General features: G+C 38.7%; 2 protein-coding genes and 1 long non-coding RNA gene across 3 annotated transcripts in view; 1 reads left to right on the top strand and 2 right to left on the bottom strand.

The window, feature by feature from the left end:
• Nucleotides 1–1,186, top strand: part of LOC132106209 (uncharacterized) — a 64,417-nt gene extending 63,231 nt beyond the window's left edge. The window contains exon 2 of the long non-coding RNA XR_009424080.1: nt 926–1,186. This is a non-coding gene — a long non-coding RNA (uncharacterized LOC132106209). The remainder of the gene's footprint in view (nt 1–925) is intronic.
• Nucleotides 1,187–2,749: 1,563 nt separating this feature from the next.
• Nucleotides 2,750–4,518, bottom strand: LOC132106050 (zinc finger protein 271-like). Its single transcript, XM_059511665.1, has one exon. It carries the CDS (start codon nt 4,469–4,471, stop codon nt 2,948–2,950), a length of 1,524 nt encoding a protein of 507 aa, XP_059367648.1. The 5' UTR covers nt 4,472–4,518; the 3' UTR covers nt 2,750–2,947.
• Nucleotides 4,510–22,000, bottom strand: LOC132105983 (gastrula zinc finger protein XlCGF7.1-like). The gene is made up of 3 exons (XM_059511567.1): nt 21,491–22,000; nt 4,618–5,106; nt 4,510–4,523 (listed from the first exon to the last, which is right to left on the bottom strand). Exons 1-3 carry the CDS (start codon nt 21,732–21,734, stop codon nt 4,510–4,512), a joined length of 747 nt encoding a protein of 248 aa, XP_059367550.1. The 5' UTR covers nt 21,735–22,000.
• Between the last annotated feature and the right edge of the window lie 33 nt (nt 22,001–22,033).

Below are 22,033 nucleotides of genomic sequence, written 5' to 3'. Positions count from 1 at the left end.
TGCTTCTCTTCTAGATTTAAGATATATGAAGATGCTTTTAGGTTTTTCTTCCCTCATGAGTTTACATTGTTAACAAGCAAATTAATTGAACATTAATTTCACTTTAGTTTTGTGTGCATTTGAAAGTCATGGCAACGTACAACACAAAGTACCTTACACATAACGTAACATAACGTGGAAATGCACATAAACTAACGTAAATCAAGGCATAGGCCACAAAGTGTTGGTGAAATAACACATTAGCGGACCAGAGGGAATATAGATTTTTTTTCCTGAAAAATTCAAGAACTTTCAAGAAACTGTATGTATGTTTATTTTCAAAAAATGAAATAATTGAAATTTTCTTTTACAGATTAACAAACTTTCAAGGATTTCAAGAACCCGTGGGAATGGTGTGTTAAAAATAAGAACAAAGATACATACTGTGGTGGTAGCCAAGAACAAGCTGGACAGTTGTGGGAAAAATATTTTTGATTTATTCTTCCATCAAAACAACAACAAAAATGTTAATCAAATCCACAGAAGCAGATATATCAAAAGTCCAGTTCAACATAATTCCTGCAAACTCAACTAAAACAAAGGAAAAATAACTGAACTTAAACAGGCCTAGAAAAAAATAATAAATCTGCCCTGCTAGCAAAGTAACAATACAATGTAAGAACGGAAATCAGCCCAGATGATCAGCCGACTGACTGGGTAGTACCAACAACCTCGAAATATACCCATGTAGCTTCTACCAAACAAAATTAAAAAGAAAACAATCAGATAACACTTTAACAGAAATCCCAAATAACAAAAAGATTCACAACAAAAAAATGCAGTTTAACTTTTACTTAAATGTTGGTGACACATGGAATGTGACCGTTCACTCAATGGCCAGAGACTCTAGGACTCAGGTAAGGTATAAACAAAGAAACATAAGAAGTGTGCAGCCTTAATCAGAAGGGAATTTAAAAATAACAAATTACTAAATCAAACATTAACCAATAAACAAAGTAAATTTAAATATAGCAATAACCAAATAAATGGTGGTAGAAGCTAAACATGAGGTGGGCTACGCACCCATCACAAATACACATTACAACTACAACTACTAATAAACCAAATAATGGCTTATTTTCAGATACAAAAGGTTTAATTAGCAGGAATATTCAATAAATTTAATGAACAAATCTAAAAATAAAACGCTATATAAACTGATACCTAAAGCAACTGTATTACAACAGTTTAAGTCAAGAATAGTGAGTGATTTTTCTCTTTGCACTTTTTTATTACCCTTAAAAGAATAGTTCACCCAAAAATACAAATTGTCATCTGTCTGTCAATTCTGCCATATCTCCTAATTTTTATACCAGAATTTTACTTACTCAATAGAAGTTTTAAACTTGAACGAGTTTCTTACTTCTACTGAACATAAGTGGTATTCTTAAGAATGTGGAAAACCAAACAGTTTGATTACCCACATTCTTCAAAATATCTTCCTTTTGTGTTCAGTGTAAGAAAGAAATGAATACAGCTTTGGGACAACGTGAGTAAGCAAATAATGACAGAATTTAAATTTTAGGGTGAACTATGCCTAATGACAGTCGACTGCATATTTAATTCCGTCCCTTTAAGACCAGCATGCATCTAATATACAAGTGTGCATCCATTTTTCTCACAACTGCTTACTTTCATTTTTCACAAACCATCTGAGTCTATTTGTAAACCTTCTGTGTTTTGACAGTATAAGCACAAAAGATAATTTAGTTCAGCGATCAGGCGCTGTTTGACAGGCTTTTTGGTGCGCATGCTTCGGGTGTATGTGACGCTCAGAAAAGGCATACATCAGACCAGCACATGAATGAAACATTTAACCAGCAAGGCTTTAAAGCACATGCAAATAATGTACTTTTGTGTCTACGAATAAGTGCAGTGACCCGTGAGAGTAACTCTAAAGCAGAGTTAACACTGATGTGAATGCATGTGATGTTGTACAGTTCAGACAGAGACACCAGAACTGCAGCTGACAGAATGTACACTGTAGCATGATACTACAATATTTCTTCAAAAGCAGACTGTAAACGCATTATTATTGCTAACAATCAAAAATCACAATATCACACACCCCTACTTCATTGTTTCACAAAATATTTTGATTGGCTTTACACACAAAAATGCAAAGGTGTCGTTTTCAGATCAATCCACTCTGGGACCTGTTAAGAAAAATTAGAAGTTTTATGCTGCCAAAACGCAGAATCCCTCAAGAGGACACACCAATAGGATACAAAACTGGTACATATACAGCTAAATGCATCTCTGTTTGTATGGGGCCTTACTGTGATAGTTTTTTGCATGTATGTGTAGAGCAGATGAATGACTGAAGCGCTTCCCACATTCAGTGCAGTGATATGGTTTCTCTCCAGTGTGGATCCTCTCATGTGTTTTCAGATTTGACGACTTACTGAATCTATTGTCACAGTATGCACACTTGTAAGGTTTCTCTCCAGTGTGGATGTTCATGTGATCCTTAAGATGTGATGCGTGTGTGAAACACTTCTCATACTGATTACATGTGTACAGTTTCTCTCCAGTGTAGATCCTCTCATGTGTTTTCAGATTTGACAACTGACTGAATCTCTTGTCACAGTGTGAACACTCATAAGGATTTTCTCCAGTGTGGATCCTCTGCCCGCTGAAGTAAAAGTGTTTTCACACTCAGAGCACTTGTACTTTTTTACACCAGTATGTGTTTTCTGATGTATTTTCAAAATGAAAAATGTGAAAAACTCTGTCCACACAAATAACATGAATACGGCTTCTCCTTTGTATGAACTGTCAGGTGTTTCTTCAGGTCTGAAGCCGTCAAAAATGTTTTATCACATTGATCACATGAGCACGGTTTCTCTCCAGTGTGGATGTTCATGTGATCCTTAAGTTGTGATGAGTGTTTGAAACACTTCTCAAACTAATTACATGTGTACGGTTTCTGTCCAGTGTGGATCCTCTCATGTGTTTTCAGACTTGATGAATTATTGAATCTCTTGTCACAGTGTGAACACTTGTAAGGTTTCTCTCCAGTGTGGATCCTCTCATGTGTTTTCAGGTCTGCTGACCTATTGAATCTCTTGTCACAATGTGAACACTCGTAAGGTTTCTCTCCAGTGTGGATCCTCTCATGTGTTTTTAGATGTGATGACTGTTTGAATCTCTTGTCACAAAGTGAACACTCATAAGGTTTCTCTCCAGTGTGGATCCTCTCATGTTTTTTCAGGTCTGTTGACCTATTGAATCTCTTGTCACAATGTGAACACTTATAAGGTTTCTCTCCAGTGTGGAACATCTCATGTGTTTTTAGGTCTCCTGAATCACTGAATCTCTTGTCACAATATGAACACTTATAAGGTTTTTCTCCAGTGTGGATCCTCTCATGCTGTCTTAAACTGTCCGTTGAAGTGAAAGTTTTTTCACACTCAAAGCACATGTACTCTTTCACACCAGTATGTATTTTCTGATGTACTTTCAAATTTGAAAAACATGAAAAACTCTTTCCACACGAATAACATGAATACGGCTTCTCCTTTGTATGAACTGTCAGGTGTTTCTTCAGGTCTGAAGCCGTCAAAAATGTTTTATCACATTGAACACATGAGCACAGTTTCTCTCCAGCTTGGATGTTCAAGTGATCCTTAAGATGTGATGAGTGTGTGAAACACTTCTCACACTGATCACAAGTGTACGGTTTCTCTCCAGTGTGGATCCTCTCATGTATTTTCAGACTTGATGAATTATTGAATCTCTTGTCACAGTTTGAACACTTGTAAGGTTTCTCTCCAGTGTGGATCCTCTCATGTATTTTCAGACTTGATGAATTATTGAATCTCTTGTCACAGTTTGAACACTTGTAAGGTTTTTCTCCAGTGTGGATGTTCATGTGATCCTTAAGTTGTGATGAGTGTGTGAAACACTTCTCGCACTGATTACATGTGTACGGTTTCTCTCGAGTGTGGAACCTCTCATGTATTTTCAGACTTGATGAACTATTGAATCTCTTGTCACAGTGTGAACACTTGTAAGGTTTCTCTCCAGTGTGGATCCTCTCATGTGTTTTCAGGTCTGCTGACCTATTGAATCTCTTGTCACAGTGTGAACACTTATAAGGTTTCTCTCCAGTGTGGATCCTCTCATGTGTTTTTAGATGTGACGACTGTTTGAATCTCTTGTAACAAAGTGAACACTCGTAAGGTTTCTCTCCAGTGTGGATCCTCTCATGTTTTTTCAGGTCTGTTGACCTATTGAATCTCTTGTCACAGTGTGAACACTTATAAGGTTTCTCTCCAGTGTGGAACATCTCATGCGTTTTTAGGTCTCCTGAATCACTGAATCTCTTGTCACAATATGAACACTTATAAGGTTTTACTCCAGTGTGGATCCTCTCATGCTGTCTTAAACTGTCCGTTGAAGTGAAAGTTTTTTCACACTCAAAGCACATGTACTCTTTCACACCAGTATGTATTTTCTGATGTACTTTCAAACTTGAAAAACTATTTCCACACGAATAACATGAATACGACTTCTCCTTTGTATGAACTGTCAGGTGTTTCTTCAGGTCTGAAGCCCTCAAAAATGTTTTATTACATTGATCAAATGAGCACAGTTTCTCTCCAGCTTGGATGTTCAAGTGATCCTTAAGATGTGATAAGCGTGTGAAACACTTCTCGCACTGATCACAAGTGTACGGTTTCTCTCCAGTATGAGATCTCATAAGCTCTTTAAGGTTTCCTTTACATACAAAATTCTTTCCACAGTGATTGCATGTGTACGGTTTCTCTCCAGTGTGGAACCTCTCATGTGTTTTCAAGCATCCTGAGTAATTGAATCTCTTGTCACAGTGTGAACACTTATAAGGTTTATCTCCAGTGTGGATTCTCATGTGAAAATCAAGATTATATTTGCTTGTCAAACTCTTTCCACACTGAGTGCATATGAAAGTATTCTTGGCTCTTCTTTTCTTTAGATCTTTCTGTTTGGTTTGAGAGCAACTCAAAGGTTTTTCTCCAGTTTTGACATGATTTTTATCCTCAACCTCACTCCATTTTTTGTTCTCCTCACTTTCTTCAATAAACTCTGAAATAAAAGCAAAAATAGTTCACTTGTCAGTAACTTGAAAAAAGTTTGTTCTTTCTGATAGAATTGTATAAACTAAACCTTCCTGCAAAAATAAAAATATAATTTTTTAAAACATTACATACATAAGCCCCATGTTTCTACAGGGAGAACTATTCAATATGTTTCATCAACTACAAAATTATGTAACATACATTTTGTTGAAAAAAGTGAAACATGTATATTGTATTTATTCATTACACACAGACTGATATATTTCAAATGTTTAATTATTTTAATTTTGACTATTATAACTGACAATTAAGGAAAATCCCAAATTCAGTATCTCAGAAAATGTAAATATTACTTAAGTCTAATACAAAGAAAGGGTTTTTAGAAATCTTGGCCAACTGAAAAGTATGAACATGAAAAGTATGAGCATGTACAGCACTCAATACTTAGTTGGGACTCCTTTTGTCTGAATTACTGCAGCAATGCGACGGGGCATGGAGTCGTATAAGTCTGTGGCACTGCTCAGGTGTTATGAGAGTGATAGTGATCTGATAGTGGCCTTCAGCTCTTCTGCATTGTTGGGTCTGGCATATCGCATCTTCCTCTTCACAATATCCCATAGATTTTCTATGGGGTTAAGGTCAGGCGAGTTTGCTGGCCAATTAAGAACAGGGATACCATGGTCCTTAAACCAGGTACTGGTAGCTTTGGCACTGTGTGCAGGTGCCAAGTCCTGTTGGAAAATGAAATCTGCATCTCCATAAAGTTGGTCAGCAGCAGGAAGCATGAAGTGCTCTAAAACTTTCTGGTATATGTCTGTGTTGACCTTGGAGCTCAGAAAACACAGTGGACCAACACCAGCAGATGACATGGCACCCGAAACCATCACTGACTGTGAAAACTCTACACTGGACCTCAAGCAACGTGGATTGTGTGCCTCTCCTCTCTTCCTCCAGACTCTGGGACCTGATTTCCAAAGGAATTGCTAAATTTACTTTAATCAGAGAACATAACTTTGGACCACTCTTCAGCAGTGCAGTCCTTTTTGAAGCAAGACGCTTCTGATGCTGTCTGTTGTTCAAGAGTGACTTGACACAAGGAATGCGACAGCTGAAACCCATGTCTTGCATATGTGCGTAGCGGTTCTTGAAGCACTGACTCCAGCTGCAGCCCACTCTTTGTGAATCTCCCCCACATTTTTTTATTTTTTGACAATCTTCTCCAGGGTGCGTTAATCCCTATTGCTTGTACACTATTTTTCTACCACATCTTTTCCTTCCCTTCGCCTCTCTATTAATGTGCTTGGACACAGAGCTCTGTGAACAGCCAGCCTCTTTTGCAATGACCTTTTGTGTCTTGCCCTCCTTGTGCAAGGTGTCAATTGTCGTCTTTTGGACAACTGTCAAATCAGCAGTCTTCCCCATGATTGTGTAGCCTACAGAACCAGACTGAGAGACCAATTAAGGCCTTTGCAGGGGTTTTGAGTTAATTATCTGATTAGAGTGTGCCACCAGGTGTCTTCAATATTGAACCTTTTCACAATATTCTAATTTTCTGAGATACTGAATTTGCGATTTTCCTTAGTTATCAGTTATAATTATCAAAATTAAAAGAAATAAACATTTGAAATATATCAGGCTGTGTGTAATGAATGCATAGAATATACAAGTTTCACATTTTGAATGGAATTAATGAAATCAACTTTTTGATGATATTCTAATTATATGACCAGCAGTATTTCCTGTATTTCTCATAGTTATAATGTATGACAAGTCCCATTTCTTGCCATCTGATGCTACTTTACTTAAAGCAGCCAAAGACCACTTGTAAGAAGTAATTACTTACATTTTATTTCCTCTTAACAGCCATAAGATCAGATATCAAATTAATGTGTGATATGACACATTTGCTTTGAACAATTTATTTTGATGATACCCTTTAGACAGCTGTTGATAACTCTGCAATACCATATCAACTAGCGGTCATTAGAGTATTAGTATGTATTAGTATTCTAAATATATGCTAACACTTTATTTTGATGGTCAACCAACAGATAAACTGACTATAAGTGTCTTTGCAAGTATGTTAGCTTATAATACTAGATTCAACAATTCTTGAGCACACTGATACTCTAATGATAGAGTTAGTTGGCATGTAGTTGCAAAATTGCTTTTAGTCAACTGATTAAGGGGACCATCAAAATAAAATGCAACCATATAAAACATTGCATTTTTTCAGTTGGGGTATTAAGCTCACATCAATTAATTAACATTAGCTCAGAAGAAACACTCAAATAACACTCAACATCTAACCAGTCAAAAGCTGTAGATACTGTGCTAATATTAAATGTCAAGATATTATACAGTCCATTATACTATAAATGAAGTAGATTTATTATGGTGTTCGTTGAGTGTTATAAATAATCATACTCAAACTTATAACCACAAATACATTAGTATTATGACATATTATAATTGACGTTATGATTATTCATTAGTTTATATCAAATGTTATACATATTTTTATAATGTACTATGCATTCATTATAATGCCTTAAGAATTCCCTTATAATGTTTCATAAATACAGGCTTCAAAGAAAGTGTTACCAATGTGACAAATTATTATTATTATATGTAAATGCCCACATCACCTCAAAAAACAGGTTAATCTCAGATACAGTTAGTTTTTTGAAGAAGGCGTGCTGAGAGGAAGTTCCCGGACAGAGTCTAGTACTGGACTAAAACGGCCCTTAAAACCAGATTGAACAGAAATCTGTTTTTACGATATACATTATCAGTGTTTCTTATACACTGATTTATTTGTGGTGTCTCACCACTAAAGGCTTTTAAAGTTTGACATTGTTGAATAAACATGAGCTCAACATGTTTTAAAATCATAACATGACGTGGGTGATTTATATGAAAGTATCTTTGAAGGGAATCGTCTTCAGAAAAGGTTTGATGTCATTTTCACTTTATCTCGTAAAGTAGTGTTCATGACCTCAGCGCTGCTTTGTGTACAGCCGTTACTGGGGAGCCCACTGTTTTAGTGCTCCAGAAGTGTGTCCTCCTGGAAGAGAATGAGCCCATTTCCAGAAAGATGTTTTTGTTAGGGCTGCTTGATTATGGCAAAAATCATAACCATAGTTGGGGGGTAATGTAATTAATGTAACAGCACAGTCTTCAATGTAAGAATTAAAAATGGTTTCTTCAGTCAATAGAAGTAAGTGATTTTGTCGTTGTCTATTGTTTGATTCATATTAAGCACAGAAACAGCAAAACTCATTCTTAACTGTTTACTTTCATTTAAAGCATAACTGATGAAGGTTTACATGAATATACACTAGGGCTGTGCAAAAAATCGAATGCGATTTTCATGCGCATCTCATCAGTAAAGATTAGGGCTGTCAATGAATATTCTAAATTCGAATAGTTTTTAAAAAATTAATATTCGAATTAAAAAAAAATGTGGAAAAAAAGGACAGCGGTAGTAGAGGCGTGGTTGTCTGCTCTGCGAGTGGGCGCGCTAGCGCGCCTGAGGGTTCAGGGACAGGTCACAGCCTCACAGGAGTCGCACTGTCTGGCACAGCATCACTGCTGAAAGTTGACGCGTCTTCATGGAGGATGCCAGCAAGTGCAGAGCCCAACTCGACCGCAGCAGAGAAAATGAGGTAAAATTGTTGAGCCGCGAGATAAAGTTTGTAACAGAGTGAAATATCTGTAACAGTTATGGAAAGGTGTAGAGTTACTACAAGCCATTAGAGGGCGCTATGGATATTCACCTGGATGGCATATAAGGAAAAAATGGGATGAAGAAGCAAGTCAGTTTGGGGCTAGGTGGAGCACATGTTTCTTGCAGGCTACCTTAGAAGACTTGGATTCATTGAGAAACCTTAGGGTTTTAAGCTCCGTGTTAAGAACTATTCATTTACCATGCGTCTTAGGGTGAATTGGGTAGTCTATTGGTTAAAAAGGTTTTTGTGGTGGAGTGGGTTTGTCTGTTTTGTTTTCTCCAGTCTGAAAGGACAATTCTAAAGAAGAGAGAATTTCAACGTACTTAATGTTTTTTTTTTAAGGTTGCATAGCTTCATCTTTTTCTCAGGACAGAACTTCATATCAGATAAGAACCTTGATTTGATTTTTGTTTTTTTTTATGTGTGTGTGTGAAATCAAAGACAATGTTTCTTTTGTCTTTCCTTTGGATTTATTCGTTATAAAGTGCCACAGAATAAATCACCTAAAATATAGTAGATTATGAGCTTAAGTTCATTAAATAATAATTGATCTATGTGATAAACTCTCGTTAGTAACTAAATCGAAGAACAAAAAGAGTATAGTTACAAGTTGTATGCAAGCTATTTAAGATACAGTTAGCATAGCATTCGACCACTAGCAACATGAGGTCACATCTCAAAAATGTGCACCCAAATGAGCATGGCATAATGTGTGGAACTCCAGCTTAACAGTCACGTCTTGACACTTAACGTTACTTTGCATCGCCCGCCACAAGCACTTTGTCTGCAACACGACAAGAGGCCATAACGGATAAACTAATTTTGTTCATTTGTAAGGACATGAGACCGATCAGTATCGCGGATGGGGCACGCTTCGGGGAGTTCTGTCAGGCAATGGATCCGTGGTTTGATTATTTATCGTTTCATGTCAAGGAAAAGTTCCATGTTTAACACAGCACAGTTTGCTCGGAGCATTCAATGTCAGTTCTATATGCTGTAAAACTTCAATTAGTATTAATAATATCTGATTCAATCACTGAATGAAGCCTGCTATATTTGGGACAACCTTAAATTTGGGACGACCTTAAATTGCTTGCACAAAAATTTGTTTGTTCATTTAAACCATTATGCGCAGAGAACGTGAGGGTGAGAGAGCGTGAGGTCTGCAGTCTTGGCCATTAGTTGATTTCCTTGTTTTTGTGTAGGTAATACGTTGTCATATATTTTTTAAACTTAAATAGACTATCTATACAATTAGTTATGTCTCTTTGTATTATTTTTGCTTGTTATTGACGTAATGCGCTTCATTGACAAGATGCGCAACCAGATGTTCGAATAGTTCGAATATTTGTGTATTTTTTAGAGGGAATATTTGAACGTCAATTTTGAGCAATTTTGACAGCCCTAGTAAAGATGCTCCAGTAATTAGAAGTATATCTCCAGCACGTGCGTTCAGATCAGGGTTGCCAGGTTTTCACAACAAATCCTGCCCAGTTGCTTCTCAAAACTAGTCCAAAACTAGCCCAATCGCGCTTCCAGAAGGTTCACACTTTTTTCCATAGTTTGGCTTTTTCCTGCGACTTATAGTCAGGTGCGACTTATTTATCAAAATTAATTTGACATGAACCAGGAGAAATGAACCAAGAGAAAACATTACCATCTACAGCCGCCAGAGGGCGCTCTATGCTGCCAGAGATGCTGCTCAGTGCTCCTGTAGCCTACACAGAGCTGCATTGAGCGCCCTCTCGCGGCTGTAGATGGTAATGTTTTCTCTTGGTTTTTGGTTCTAAATAAATGCGACTTATAGTCCGGTGTGACTTATACAAGTTTTTTCCCTCGTCATGACGTATTTTTGGACTGATGCGACTTATACTCATGTACGACTTATAGTCCGAAAAATACGGTATATGACGGTGTAAAGTCTACTGTGTTTCACAGTCAACACATATTTTGATAACCAAGGCAATAATAATCGGCACTCGTGGAGATAGAAAAGCAGACCCTGTCAATGGTAATATTGTGAATCTAAGAAAAGTAGTTTAAATGTTTTGCCACTTGAGCAACTTTAAAGGGTTAGTTCACCCAAAGAAAATCTAATTAATTTCATTATTAACTCACCCTCATGTCGCACCAAACACGTAAGACCTCCGTTCATCTTCGGAACACAGTTTAAGATATTTTAAAATTAGTCCGAGAGCTTTCTGTCCCTCCATTGAAACTGTGTGTATGGTATACTGTCAATGTCCAGAAAGATAATAAAAGCATCATCAAAGTAGTCCATGTGACATCAGAGGGTCAGTTAGAATTTTTTGAAGCATCAAAAAAACTAAATCATTCGTTAGTTATCTGGCTCGCCTCTGTGTTCATCTTCAATTCTCTCTTCACAGCAGTTCAGTCAGTGTACTGTACATGTACATGTACACTGTACATGAATTACTCTGGGATATTGGTTTGTTTTAACTCAGAGGGAGTGTCAGCCACAAAAAGTTAACAGCTTAATCATTTGTGGATTAATGCTTATTGGAGACGCGAACAGTTTCAAATGATTCAGTTAACGAGTTCACCCTTACATCTAATCTTAAGGCGAATAGTAGGCATATTTTGGCGCGCTGTCCTGGGGGAGGGGTCCGGGCCCTGAGTATAGCCCGAACCCAAATAACTCCCCCTATCCCTAGTTTGGGATAAATAGATTAGAAGTGAGGAGTTGAGGTGGAGGAGGGATGTTTCGAAAAACTGTCGTGGGACAGGAAGTAGGAGGACTGGATATATATATGCTTGTGTGCTAGTTAAGATGATTAGCTAAACGAGATGCACCTGTGCCAAATTGGATGATTATCTGATTGTGCTCCTCCCAAATTTTGTTAATAAAACCACTTTTCACGAGTTCACCCTTCCATCTAATCTGAAGGCGAATAGTAGGCATATTTTGTTGTGCTGTCCTTGGGGAGGGGTCCGGAGCATAGCCTGAACCCAAATAACTCCCCAAAAGAAGCTGATATTCATAGGATGGTAGGACAGCATCCAGAGAGCTAAATTTAGTTGCCCCCCAAAATATGCGTGTTGAGAAGAAAAACGCAGAGCGACCGGGAGAGCCTGTGCAGTGTTCGACGAGAGCTGCGGCTCGCAACGTCTTACCGGCGAGCCCTCCATGCCGCTCATGAGAGGAGCACGATGCCGGATATCAAAAAATGAGGGACTCTGGCTGCCTCCGAAGGGAGCTGCGGCTCTGCTGCACCGGAGGGGAGAGTCCCTCTTGCGGCTGAGTTTGGTGCATCTGATGGCTCTCACTGGGAGCTGCGGCTCTGCTTCACCGAAAGGGGGAGTCCCCCATTGCGGGTTGATGTGAGGCACGTTTTTACACCTCAGAGGGTTCTCCCAGCCTCCGTAGGGGGTCCGCAACTCTGCTGCATCGGTAGTGCTGCCCAGGAGGGGAGAGCCCTGTTTGACGCTAACTCAGGGTTTCTGCAGGTATCTTCAAATTAAATTAAATGCCTTTTTAATGCCATTTTTAAAATTTTTAATGCCATACACGACCCATGACTTAACACGGATATTTTATATACGGATATAATCGTTTTATTTTAAATAGACATGTCGCAAATTATTAATTGCAACCATCCAGTTTGATGATGATGCAATCATGAAATTATATAACTCAGAACTGAATTAGAAATGGCTCAGGAGGCAGCTTAATTAATTGTCAAATTATTTGGAGATATTTCAAAATTAGCAAAGAGATTTTATAAAGAAAATTTATAATTTTATCATCACAAAAACAGCTCTTCAATAAGCTCAACTTTTTAAATGATGGAACTTTATGTATTCAAAGTACATACATGTAAGCAAGAGCTATAGAAATTGCACATTCATTTACTGTGTAAATAAGTTTATTAAGGCATGTGCCTTAATTCAGTCGATTTTAGTTCCAACTCTGACTCAACATTTTTCAATTCACAGCACTTTTCCTTGAATCTCCTCCTTAGAGTATTAGATTTTGTTATCATTTCAGCCATGAGCGTTTTCGATTTGTTTTCGGCCTGCTCAGCTAGTTGATCGGCGTCCTTCTGAAGGCTGGTGCACATGACCGTCGACACCCACTTTTTCTTTTTCAGTTCTTCCAACTCATCTTCCAAAGCTTTTCTCTTTAGTCCACGCATGGCACCCTCTCTCTTCCTCCTCTCCTCATCAAGGTAGATCCTGTATCTGGTCCTGGCTGAGGCTACAGAATGCAGTAGTACCTTTGTGAGGGACACTTTGAGAACCCCCCCTAAAGCATGCACTTGGTCACAGACAAGTCTCTGGGCCTCAACAGTTTCTTCTTTTATGTTGCATGTCTCTACTTCCTTGTTTACGGAGAAGCCTCTCGGAGAAGATGGACAGCTGTGTTCAGACACCAGAGCACCTCCGCCTGCAAAGTCGCATTCGAGCCAAACGTTGATCGAATATCGCTCGATTTTGCTGTGGTAATGTTAGCTGCTCCACAAACGGTGGTGACAGCATCAGTTGTCGTCGTAACGTTATTACTTGTAGATTTGTCGGTCACGCCAAAGTAACTAGACATAGTAGTTTGCTGTTTTGCTCTTACCGCGGATTTGTTGCCGTCACACTGCATATGGGATTTTACGGCGCCAATTCCCATTGTCCCCAACTTAAATGCTTTTCTGCAAACACCGCAAAATCCTTCATCATTTTTACCACTAACAAGCTGCAACCATGTCTTGAAATTTTCGTTTTCCAGCCACTTCAGTTGGAATTTGCACTTTCCCATTTTTCCTCAGACCTTGTCCACCGCTGTACAAAATGCCCGCCGCCCGCGTCACCTCCGTATCACGGCAATTTTGCTCCGGCCGAAACCAATTACCAAACCGAAAGCAAATAAAATTATTAATTATGAAGGCTATATTCAAAGAAATTGATATAAAATTCTCTTCAAAACTATAAAAAAAATTTAATGCCTGTAGGAATCAAATTTAATGCTTTTTAATGCCTTTTAAGGCCTTAATTTTTGCAAAATCCAAGGACTTTTAATGCTTTTTAATGCCCCGCGGAAACCCTGTAACTGGAATACGACTGTTGGAGGGACTCTTGCTGCGTCGGAAGGGAGCTGCAGCTCTGCTGCACCGGAAAGGCGAGTCCCCCTTGCGATGCGAGGCATGATTTTGATTTGATGCGTCTGATGGAGGGCTCTCACTGTGACCGAAGGGAGCCAGCAGCTCTATACCACCGGGAGGGAGATCCCTGTCCGCCCTTGAGCAAGTATCATAACTCAGACAGGGGTTCACCCTGCAACCGAATGGAGCTGTGGGTCTGCTGCATCGGAAAGGAGAGCCCCGTCAGATGCAGAATAGGCAAGAAGAATTGAGGCACAGTTTGATGCATCGGATGGAGGGCTCCTGCTGTGACCGAAGGGAGCCAGTGGCTCTATTCCCCCGGGAGGGAGATCCCTGTTTGCCAATGAGCATGCAACATAACCCAGACAGGGGGTTCACCCTGCAACCGAAGGGAGTCGTGGGGAATTACGTGGGGCTGAGAGATCGATAATCAATCTCTTTTTTCCTGAAAATTTCCTGGTAGCCACTCTGATAAGGCCGATTCTAAATTCTTTGAAGGGGGGGGGGCATTGAAGAGCCCAATCATGAAGCCTGACTCGACTTCTTTTTGATGAATTTATCTACTGGATCAGGTTCCGCGAGTGCGGATTAAAAATTTTTGCAAATAATTTTCTGTGAGATTGGGCATGTAGTGCCGGGATTAAATCCTTGTTTGAGGCCAGACAAAAGAAAATTGGTAACATTTTTGTCTGGGTGGTGTGAAAGTTCAGAGGAAAGATATGAAATATTAATCGAGGTTGATAAGTAGTTTCTAGATTTTATTGGTAGCTTTCATGACTGGGCATACTGTACGAACGTGGGCTCCACCACAGTAATTACAGACATGGAGAAACTTGCATTGCTGTCTCACGCAATTTCCTCTGTTGAAATTACCGCAGACCTGTTGGTTACTGGTGACTGAGAAGGATTCTCTCCTGAGATTTGATGATGGATGGAAAGAAAGGAAGCGGGATAAACTGGGAGTCGAATTTTTTAAAGTCACTGAGAAATCTCCGCAATCTATTTGTTAGTAGGAATCAGCCGGAGGGAGTAGAGAGAGGAGAGATCAACATTCGCACCTGCGAGAATCTGCGATTTGATGGAACTGGGCATAGGGGGGTGGGGTTCCATAGTTGCGGCATTTGGTGGATTATGTAGAGGGGTCACTGTAAATTGAGTATACTGCGGTTTAGCTTGGGAAGAAGAGTTGGAAGGAAGATGAGCGGAGGCCATAACCGTTTGCGGAGGAATCCTCACGCACAGCTTATCCCCTGGAGCTAGGGTGGGCCCGTAGGGATAAGGATAGAGGGAGAAAGGCGGAAATGAGGGAGGGGTTGTACCAGTTTGCGGAGGCATCCTCACACATGGATTGAACCCTGGTGCTTGGGGAAGCCCGTAAGAAGAGGAAGATGGAAGTGAGGAAGGAGGCCAGCCTGCTTGTGTTGCTGGCTGAGGATTCCCAGCTTGGGTGTCTGCAACTGGGGCTGCTGGCCATTGATGGGGAAAAGAAAAAGTGGAGGGGTAAAAGTAAGGAGGCTGAGTTTAAGCGGCTAGCGGAGGCAGCCTTGCGCTAGTTTTTGCAGCCAAAGGTAAAGTGGAAAGCAGTGGAGGTTGGAAAGTCACAGGCGTGGGCGCTGTTGCATGCGGCGAGGCAGCTGGAGGAGCTGCAGAGATAGGTTGTGAAGTGGGAGGCAGTGCAATGGGAGGAGAGGCCGAATTTGGGGCCTGCTGATGATTTGCTATGTCCTGACGCCAGGGCGGAGCCGGAACTTGAGCTGAAAGATGACATTAGTGAGATACGTTGTTTAGACCTGTGGGCTTTGGTTACCTTTTTGGAGGTAGGTGAATTATTTCACGGTGTGCTATAAAGTTCATAGAGTTGAGCTTTGCTCATATTACGAGAAAACCCAACTTCTGAATTTGACAGCGCTTGTCTCAATCCTGCGACGGTCCATTTTCCAATGGGTGGGATGGATGGTGAAGCCAATGCATATGATGATGATGGTGATTGAATTGGCTGTCTCGATGGTGGAGGTGAACAGAGACTTTGCTGCTTAGGTGTGTGCGTAGTGGGCCTTGTTCATCTTCGCCCGCGTCAGCGCTGCACCCGGGATGAGTAGGAGGTGCCTTAGGGCCAGCAGAGGAAGGTGCGTTAGAGGCGGTGGCTTGCTGGGAAACTTCTAGCTCATTGTTCGAAGGGAAAAGTTCAAGTTCCAACATCTGGCAGACGAGTGGATGCCGAAAAACTGTCGTGGGACAGGAAGTAGGAAGACTGGATATATATACGCTTGTGTGCTAGTTAAGATGATTAGCTAAACGAGATGCACCTGTACCAAATTGGATGATTATCTGATCGTGCTCCTCCTGAACTTTGTTAATAATTCGATTAGGTGAACTGGTTAAAGAAGATCCGATTGCATCGAGTGATTTATTCGCGAACCGGATATCACCAAACTGCTGTGTTTTGAAATCTCACAACAGACCTGGAAAAGAAGACAATGCTGAATAAAGTCATAGCTTTTGCTATTTTCGGACCAAAATGTATTTTTGATGCTTCAAATGTGGACTACTTTGATGATGTTTTTCTTACCTTTCTGGAAATGGACCGTATACCGTACAGACAGTTTCAATGGAGGGACAGAAAGCTCTTGGACTAAATCTAAAATATCTTAAACTGTGTTCCGAAGATGAACGGAGGTCTCATGGGTTTGGAACGACATGAGGGTGAGTCATTAATGCAGACAGAGAAATGCAAAGTTTTCGACTGCCTAGCTAGCTTGTCTCTGGTTGTTGCCCCATCTCTCATGCGCGCCGCGGAGGCTGTCTGTCGAGCTGTCTGAACGAGCGCGGTACAATCATAACAGTACGAAAACTCCCGCTTAATACAAAGAGTGATGACGCGGGGAGAGCAAAACATTCCAAAGTGTGGTTATACTTCACTTGAGTTGATGCAGACAACGCTCGTTGTCATAAGTTCAACAAAATTTTTGCATGTAAGGGTGGAAAAAAATGTCAAAGCATCTTTCAAAAGTGCATTATGTGCAGACAGAGAAATGCAAAGTTTTCGACTGCCTAGCTAGCTGGTCTCTGGTTGTTGCCCCATCTACGTCAGGTGTTATGCTAAAATCATGTTGAATCAACGTTGTTCACGTCATCACACGCTACTGTCTTGCGCTACAAATAATTGTTTTATTAATTTTACATTAAAAAAAATAAAGAAATGTTAATTCTGTTCTCAACTTGTTCTTAAAAAAAACGCACACACACACAACACAAAGTACCGATAAGAATACCGTTAAAGTACCGGACCGTTAAGCAGTATCGGTAAGAGTAGTAATACTGTTAAAACCTTAACGATACCCATCCCTATTGAATATGGGACAGTTTGAACCAATTTGGGCATGGGGGTGTGACTAAGCATCAACAATCATTTTTGTTTGGCTCAGAGGAACGAAAGCATTTGTTTCTTCTGACGAATCAATGTTGTCAAAATGTGATGATGTAATCACGTGCACTACGGCGCCTCTGAATATCCAAATGAGAGAAATAAGATATATTAGAAACGTGGAGAATATCTGCTTCACATCACTTTTTAAAGCATTCAGATTGGATTAGCGGTTCAAAAGTTATTAAACAGTAAAAAACAACAGTTATTTTTAGCCGTGGGCAGCTGTCTCGGTATTTGAGGGTTAATATTTAAATAAAGAAGTAAATGCAAAAGTAAAAAGTGCAAGATAGAGCTGGCATACCACAACTAGGGCCCTATGATTTCCGCGATGCAGAAAACGCGGAGGGAATCACGGAATCCAGTCATAAAAATGGAATTTACAGTTAAACGCAGGATGGGACGGAATTTGCCAAATTTTGAATGAATCAATCAAAAATAGGTCATTGCACTTACATCAAATCACGATATGGACTAATATCTGTAAATATTAAGCTGGAACAGTCTATTTAAATATGAATCCTGCATGTTCTGCGGGTCTCTGTTAATGAATGGCGCTGAAGCGTGATTTCAGCATCTGCTGTCTCACTAAATAAGGAGGTGAACACATGAACAACATCTCCAGAACTGCTCTGACAGTCACTTCATGAGCATTTGACCATTTGATTGGAGTAAAACTAGCATCATATATTACATCATAGACTGTAGTATCACATACACAGAACTGTAAAGGTAAACCCATCAAAATAAAGGTATTTGCCAGAAATCTATTACTAGCCTATTGTTCAGCAGAATGTACTTAGCCTACTACTACTACTATTAAAATGAAACGAACATAATTCAAGGAATCACACATTTCTTCCATGTATTATTTTTAATAGTAAATCTGAATTTAATAGTAATAGTAAATCGCCTTTGTTTACCAAAAAATAAAGTTTGCTTATTTTTCAATAATTAAAAGATAAATTAAATGAACATTTTATGCCTTCATTTGATAACCAGAAAAATGTAAATACACAGAATTTCAGAGGGGAAAAAACATTTCACATAAGGCTATTTTAAGAATTTCTTTTTTTACAAATTAAGTTGTTTTTTTGCATTTAAATAATTACACTTGCTTAAACACAGAATTAGGTAACAATAAAACATTTGGTGAAGAAAAAAATAAAACATTTCATAGGGACCTAAACATGTTATGGCATATTTGTTTTTACAGTAGTTTTTGGGGGATTATTTTTCCTGTAAAGATGGAGATATATCGTATAGAGATATAGCAAAATATATATCGCCCAGCCCTACCATTTTAGATCAAATGCTCAATGAGCTTAACAGAAGGTTTTCTAACAAAAACTGTGAAATAAAGACTGGCATCCAAACCCTTCAAGTGATGTGTTTCTCAAAGAAAATCCCTGTTTCCATTTGCTAGGAAGTATGAATCAAATACTGAGGAATTGGGGTATGAACTACATCAGTTCAGAAGAAATTTAAAAAGGAAAATACAGAGACCCTCCAGTGTAGTAGAGCTGGCATTATTAATTGAACCTTATAAAGAAGTTTTCTTTGAGCTTTATGCAAGATAGCTGTTTCAATCCCTGTTAGTACTACTTCTCATGAACGGAGTTTTTCTGCACTAAATCTGGAGAAAACCTGTCTCAGGTCCACAATGTCAGATGACAGATTAAGAAATTAAGGTGTTCTAAGTATTGAGTCAAGAAGGGCAAAGGCCTTAAATCTAGATGAATTTGGTAATCTTTCATAAAATCGTAGAATACAGTTAATGTGACTGATACTGAATATGTAATGCAATTATAAAAAAATAAAATGCAAATACATTGTTGAATGATTATAAACATGGTATTTTGCAGGTTAATGCCTGCAGTGCAGAAAATTATATGACAACAATAAGGTCTAAATGTAACTGGCCCCTCTAACAGTACAACTGGCCCCAGCTTGCAAATATGTACAAATATGGCCGCCGAGTGAACAGACTTTCCTCAAGAGGGATTTTGTTTTAGAATGATTTAATGTAATGTGTAATGTGTAGTGTAATGAAACTTTAATCATTAGTATTTTAAGATACTGAAAAAGCACAAATGTCCAGGGCGTCAAAACTTTTTTTTACATAAAAATATATATATAATCTTTAAAAAGGTTGTTTAAAATAAACAAGATTTTTTAATAAAACATGATGTGAGCTTAATGGGAACAGGGGTGTAATATGTACCATTAAGCACAGCCGGACTTTTTGTATTTAATGAAGTATATCTTAATTGAAATGCTTTTGTCATTTAAAATAAAATGTTAATCTTTAAACTTTTTCTATTTTAATATATTATAATACAATACAGAATACAATACTTGAAACTTGTGTTGGCCTTTGGGGCACGGTGTTGCAGTGGTTTTGTTCATATCTCACCAACAGGAAGTATGTTGTTAGTATTGGAAACCAATCCTCATCTGAGACGTATTTAAATGCTGGTGTCCCTCAGGGTTCAATTCTTGGTCCAGTACTGTTTTCTCTTCATATGCTTCCTTTAGGATCTATTTTTAAAAAGTTTGGGGGTCTCTTTTCATCTGTATGCCAACAACACTCAAATCTACATCCCTTTGCAGCGTGATAACAAACAGGCTTTAAAGCCTATTTTAGGCAGTCTTGACAAACTAAAACTTTGGCTTACAAGTAATTTCTTAAGCCTCAATGAAAATAAAACTGAATTTATTTAGTTTGGCCCAAATGACCACTGTGAATCTGAACTTCTTACTCCATATAGAACTTCATGTGCAAGAAACTTTAGGTTGTTTAGTTCGATAATAATCTTACATTTGATAAGCAGATAAGTGCGGTGGTCAAGTCTTGTTTTTATCATCTTCGTCTACTGACGAGGGTGAAACCATTTTTTGTCTTTAAAGAAGTTTGAAATAGTTTGCATGTTTTTGTAACATCACGATTGGATTACTGTAACTCATTGTATATCGGGGCTTCAGTCATGCGTTTCTCATCTACAGTTGGTTCAGAATGAAGCAGCTCGGCTTCCTAATGGGAAGCGCAAATATGAGTCTATTACAGCAGTTTTGATTACATTGCATTGGCTGCCAGTCAAATATAGAATTGATTTTAAAATCTTACTGTTCGTCTATAAATGTCCTCATAATCAAGCTCCACAGTACCAATCCGATTTTTTACATCCATACACTCAGATCTGCTGGTTCTGGTTTATTGCAAGTTCACAGGGAACATCTCAAAAACAGAGGTGATCGTGCTTTTTCTGTTGTTGGCCCTAAGTTGTGGAATAGTCTCCCAGTTCCTATCAGGATTTCCTCATCTCTATCTGTTTTTAAGTCTACTCTTAAAACGTATTTCTTCTCCTTGGCATTTAATATTTTATACATATATTTTTACTTACTGTGCAATGATCCTTTATTTTAGTAAACCTCGTCCATTTTACAGTGTGTTTTATTGTTTATTACCATGTTGACTGGTCTGTTTTGCATTCTCTGTGCAGCACTTTAGTTGACTTTGTTTTAAATGTGCTATATAAATCAACATTGTATTGTAATATATTGTGCTATGAGAATGTCTTAATCTAGATTTTGGTGAGCTTAATAGTTATGTTTACCCTACTTTTATATTGCAATAATTTCACATTCAATCTTTAAATTAAACCAACAATACACACACACACACACACAGACACACACCACTATCTTCAAGTAAATCACTCGTAGAACTCGTAGTTTTGGACATATAGCCATAAGCGAGCAGCCCTAGCAAAAACTCTTATTCTACTACATCCAGCTCTCAAACGTCTTGTGAACAAAAGTGTGTTTTATGTTCTTATTTTAGTGACTTAAAAGTTTTAGTTTTTCACTAACCATGTCATTTTCTCAAAAACACATGCATGTAGGCTACATTTATGCTGCTCACATATTATTGTAGCACAGTTTCTGCTGATTAGAGTGTAATCAAACTTTAGTCATTATTTTTTTAAAGATACTGAAAGAGCACAAATGTCCAGGCCATTTCAAAACTTCTCCAGGACCACCAAACCCTCTCAGACCCAGAGGATTAATGCTTCATAAGAATATTGTACCACAAACAGTCATTAAATATGAATAAAGACCTACCTCCTTGTTCCTCTTGTTTTATTTTCCAGGTTTCTGTTTCCTCGTGTTTTATTCTCCAGGTTTCTGGTTCCTCTTCTTTTATTTTCCAGGTTTCTGGTTCCTCTTCTTTTATTTTCCAGGTTTCTGGTTCCTCTTCTTTAATTTTCCAAGTTTCTGGTTCCTCTTCTTTTATTTTCCAGGTTTCTGGTTCCTCTTCTTTTATTTCACTCGTGTTCTCCTCAATCTCCTCTTCAACAAACACCATCTTCAGCTGATATTCTTCCCGATGTATTTCTATTTGCTTCAACACTTAGACACGACTATGATGATGAGAATATTACATGTATTTACTGACCTGATTCAAAAACTGTATTTTTCTGTTTACATAAATTCAATTTCTAACAGTTTGTATTAAACCAGCACCACATTACAACAACAGAGAGCGCGGTGAAACGAATCTTCTTCCTCTGAGGCTTGATGGTGTTTGACAAACACACGAATGTGTTTTAGCGCCACACGCTGGACTGGAGAGAGAGAAGCGGCGAGAGTCTGCAGACTGCAAGA

The sequence above is a fragment of the Carassius carassius genome, chromosome 26 (genome assembly GCF_963082965.1).
Source record: "Carassius carassius chromosome 26, fCarCar2.1, whole genome shotgun sequence".
NCBI lineage: Eukaryota > Metazoa > Chordata > Actinopteri > Cypriniformes > Cyprinidae > Carassius > Carassius carassius.
Note: the sequence above shows the minus strand (reverse complement) of the source record. Positions and strands in the feature narration are given on the sequence as shown.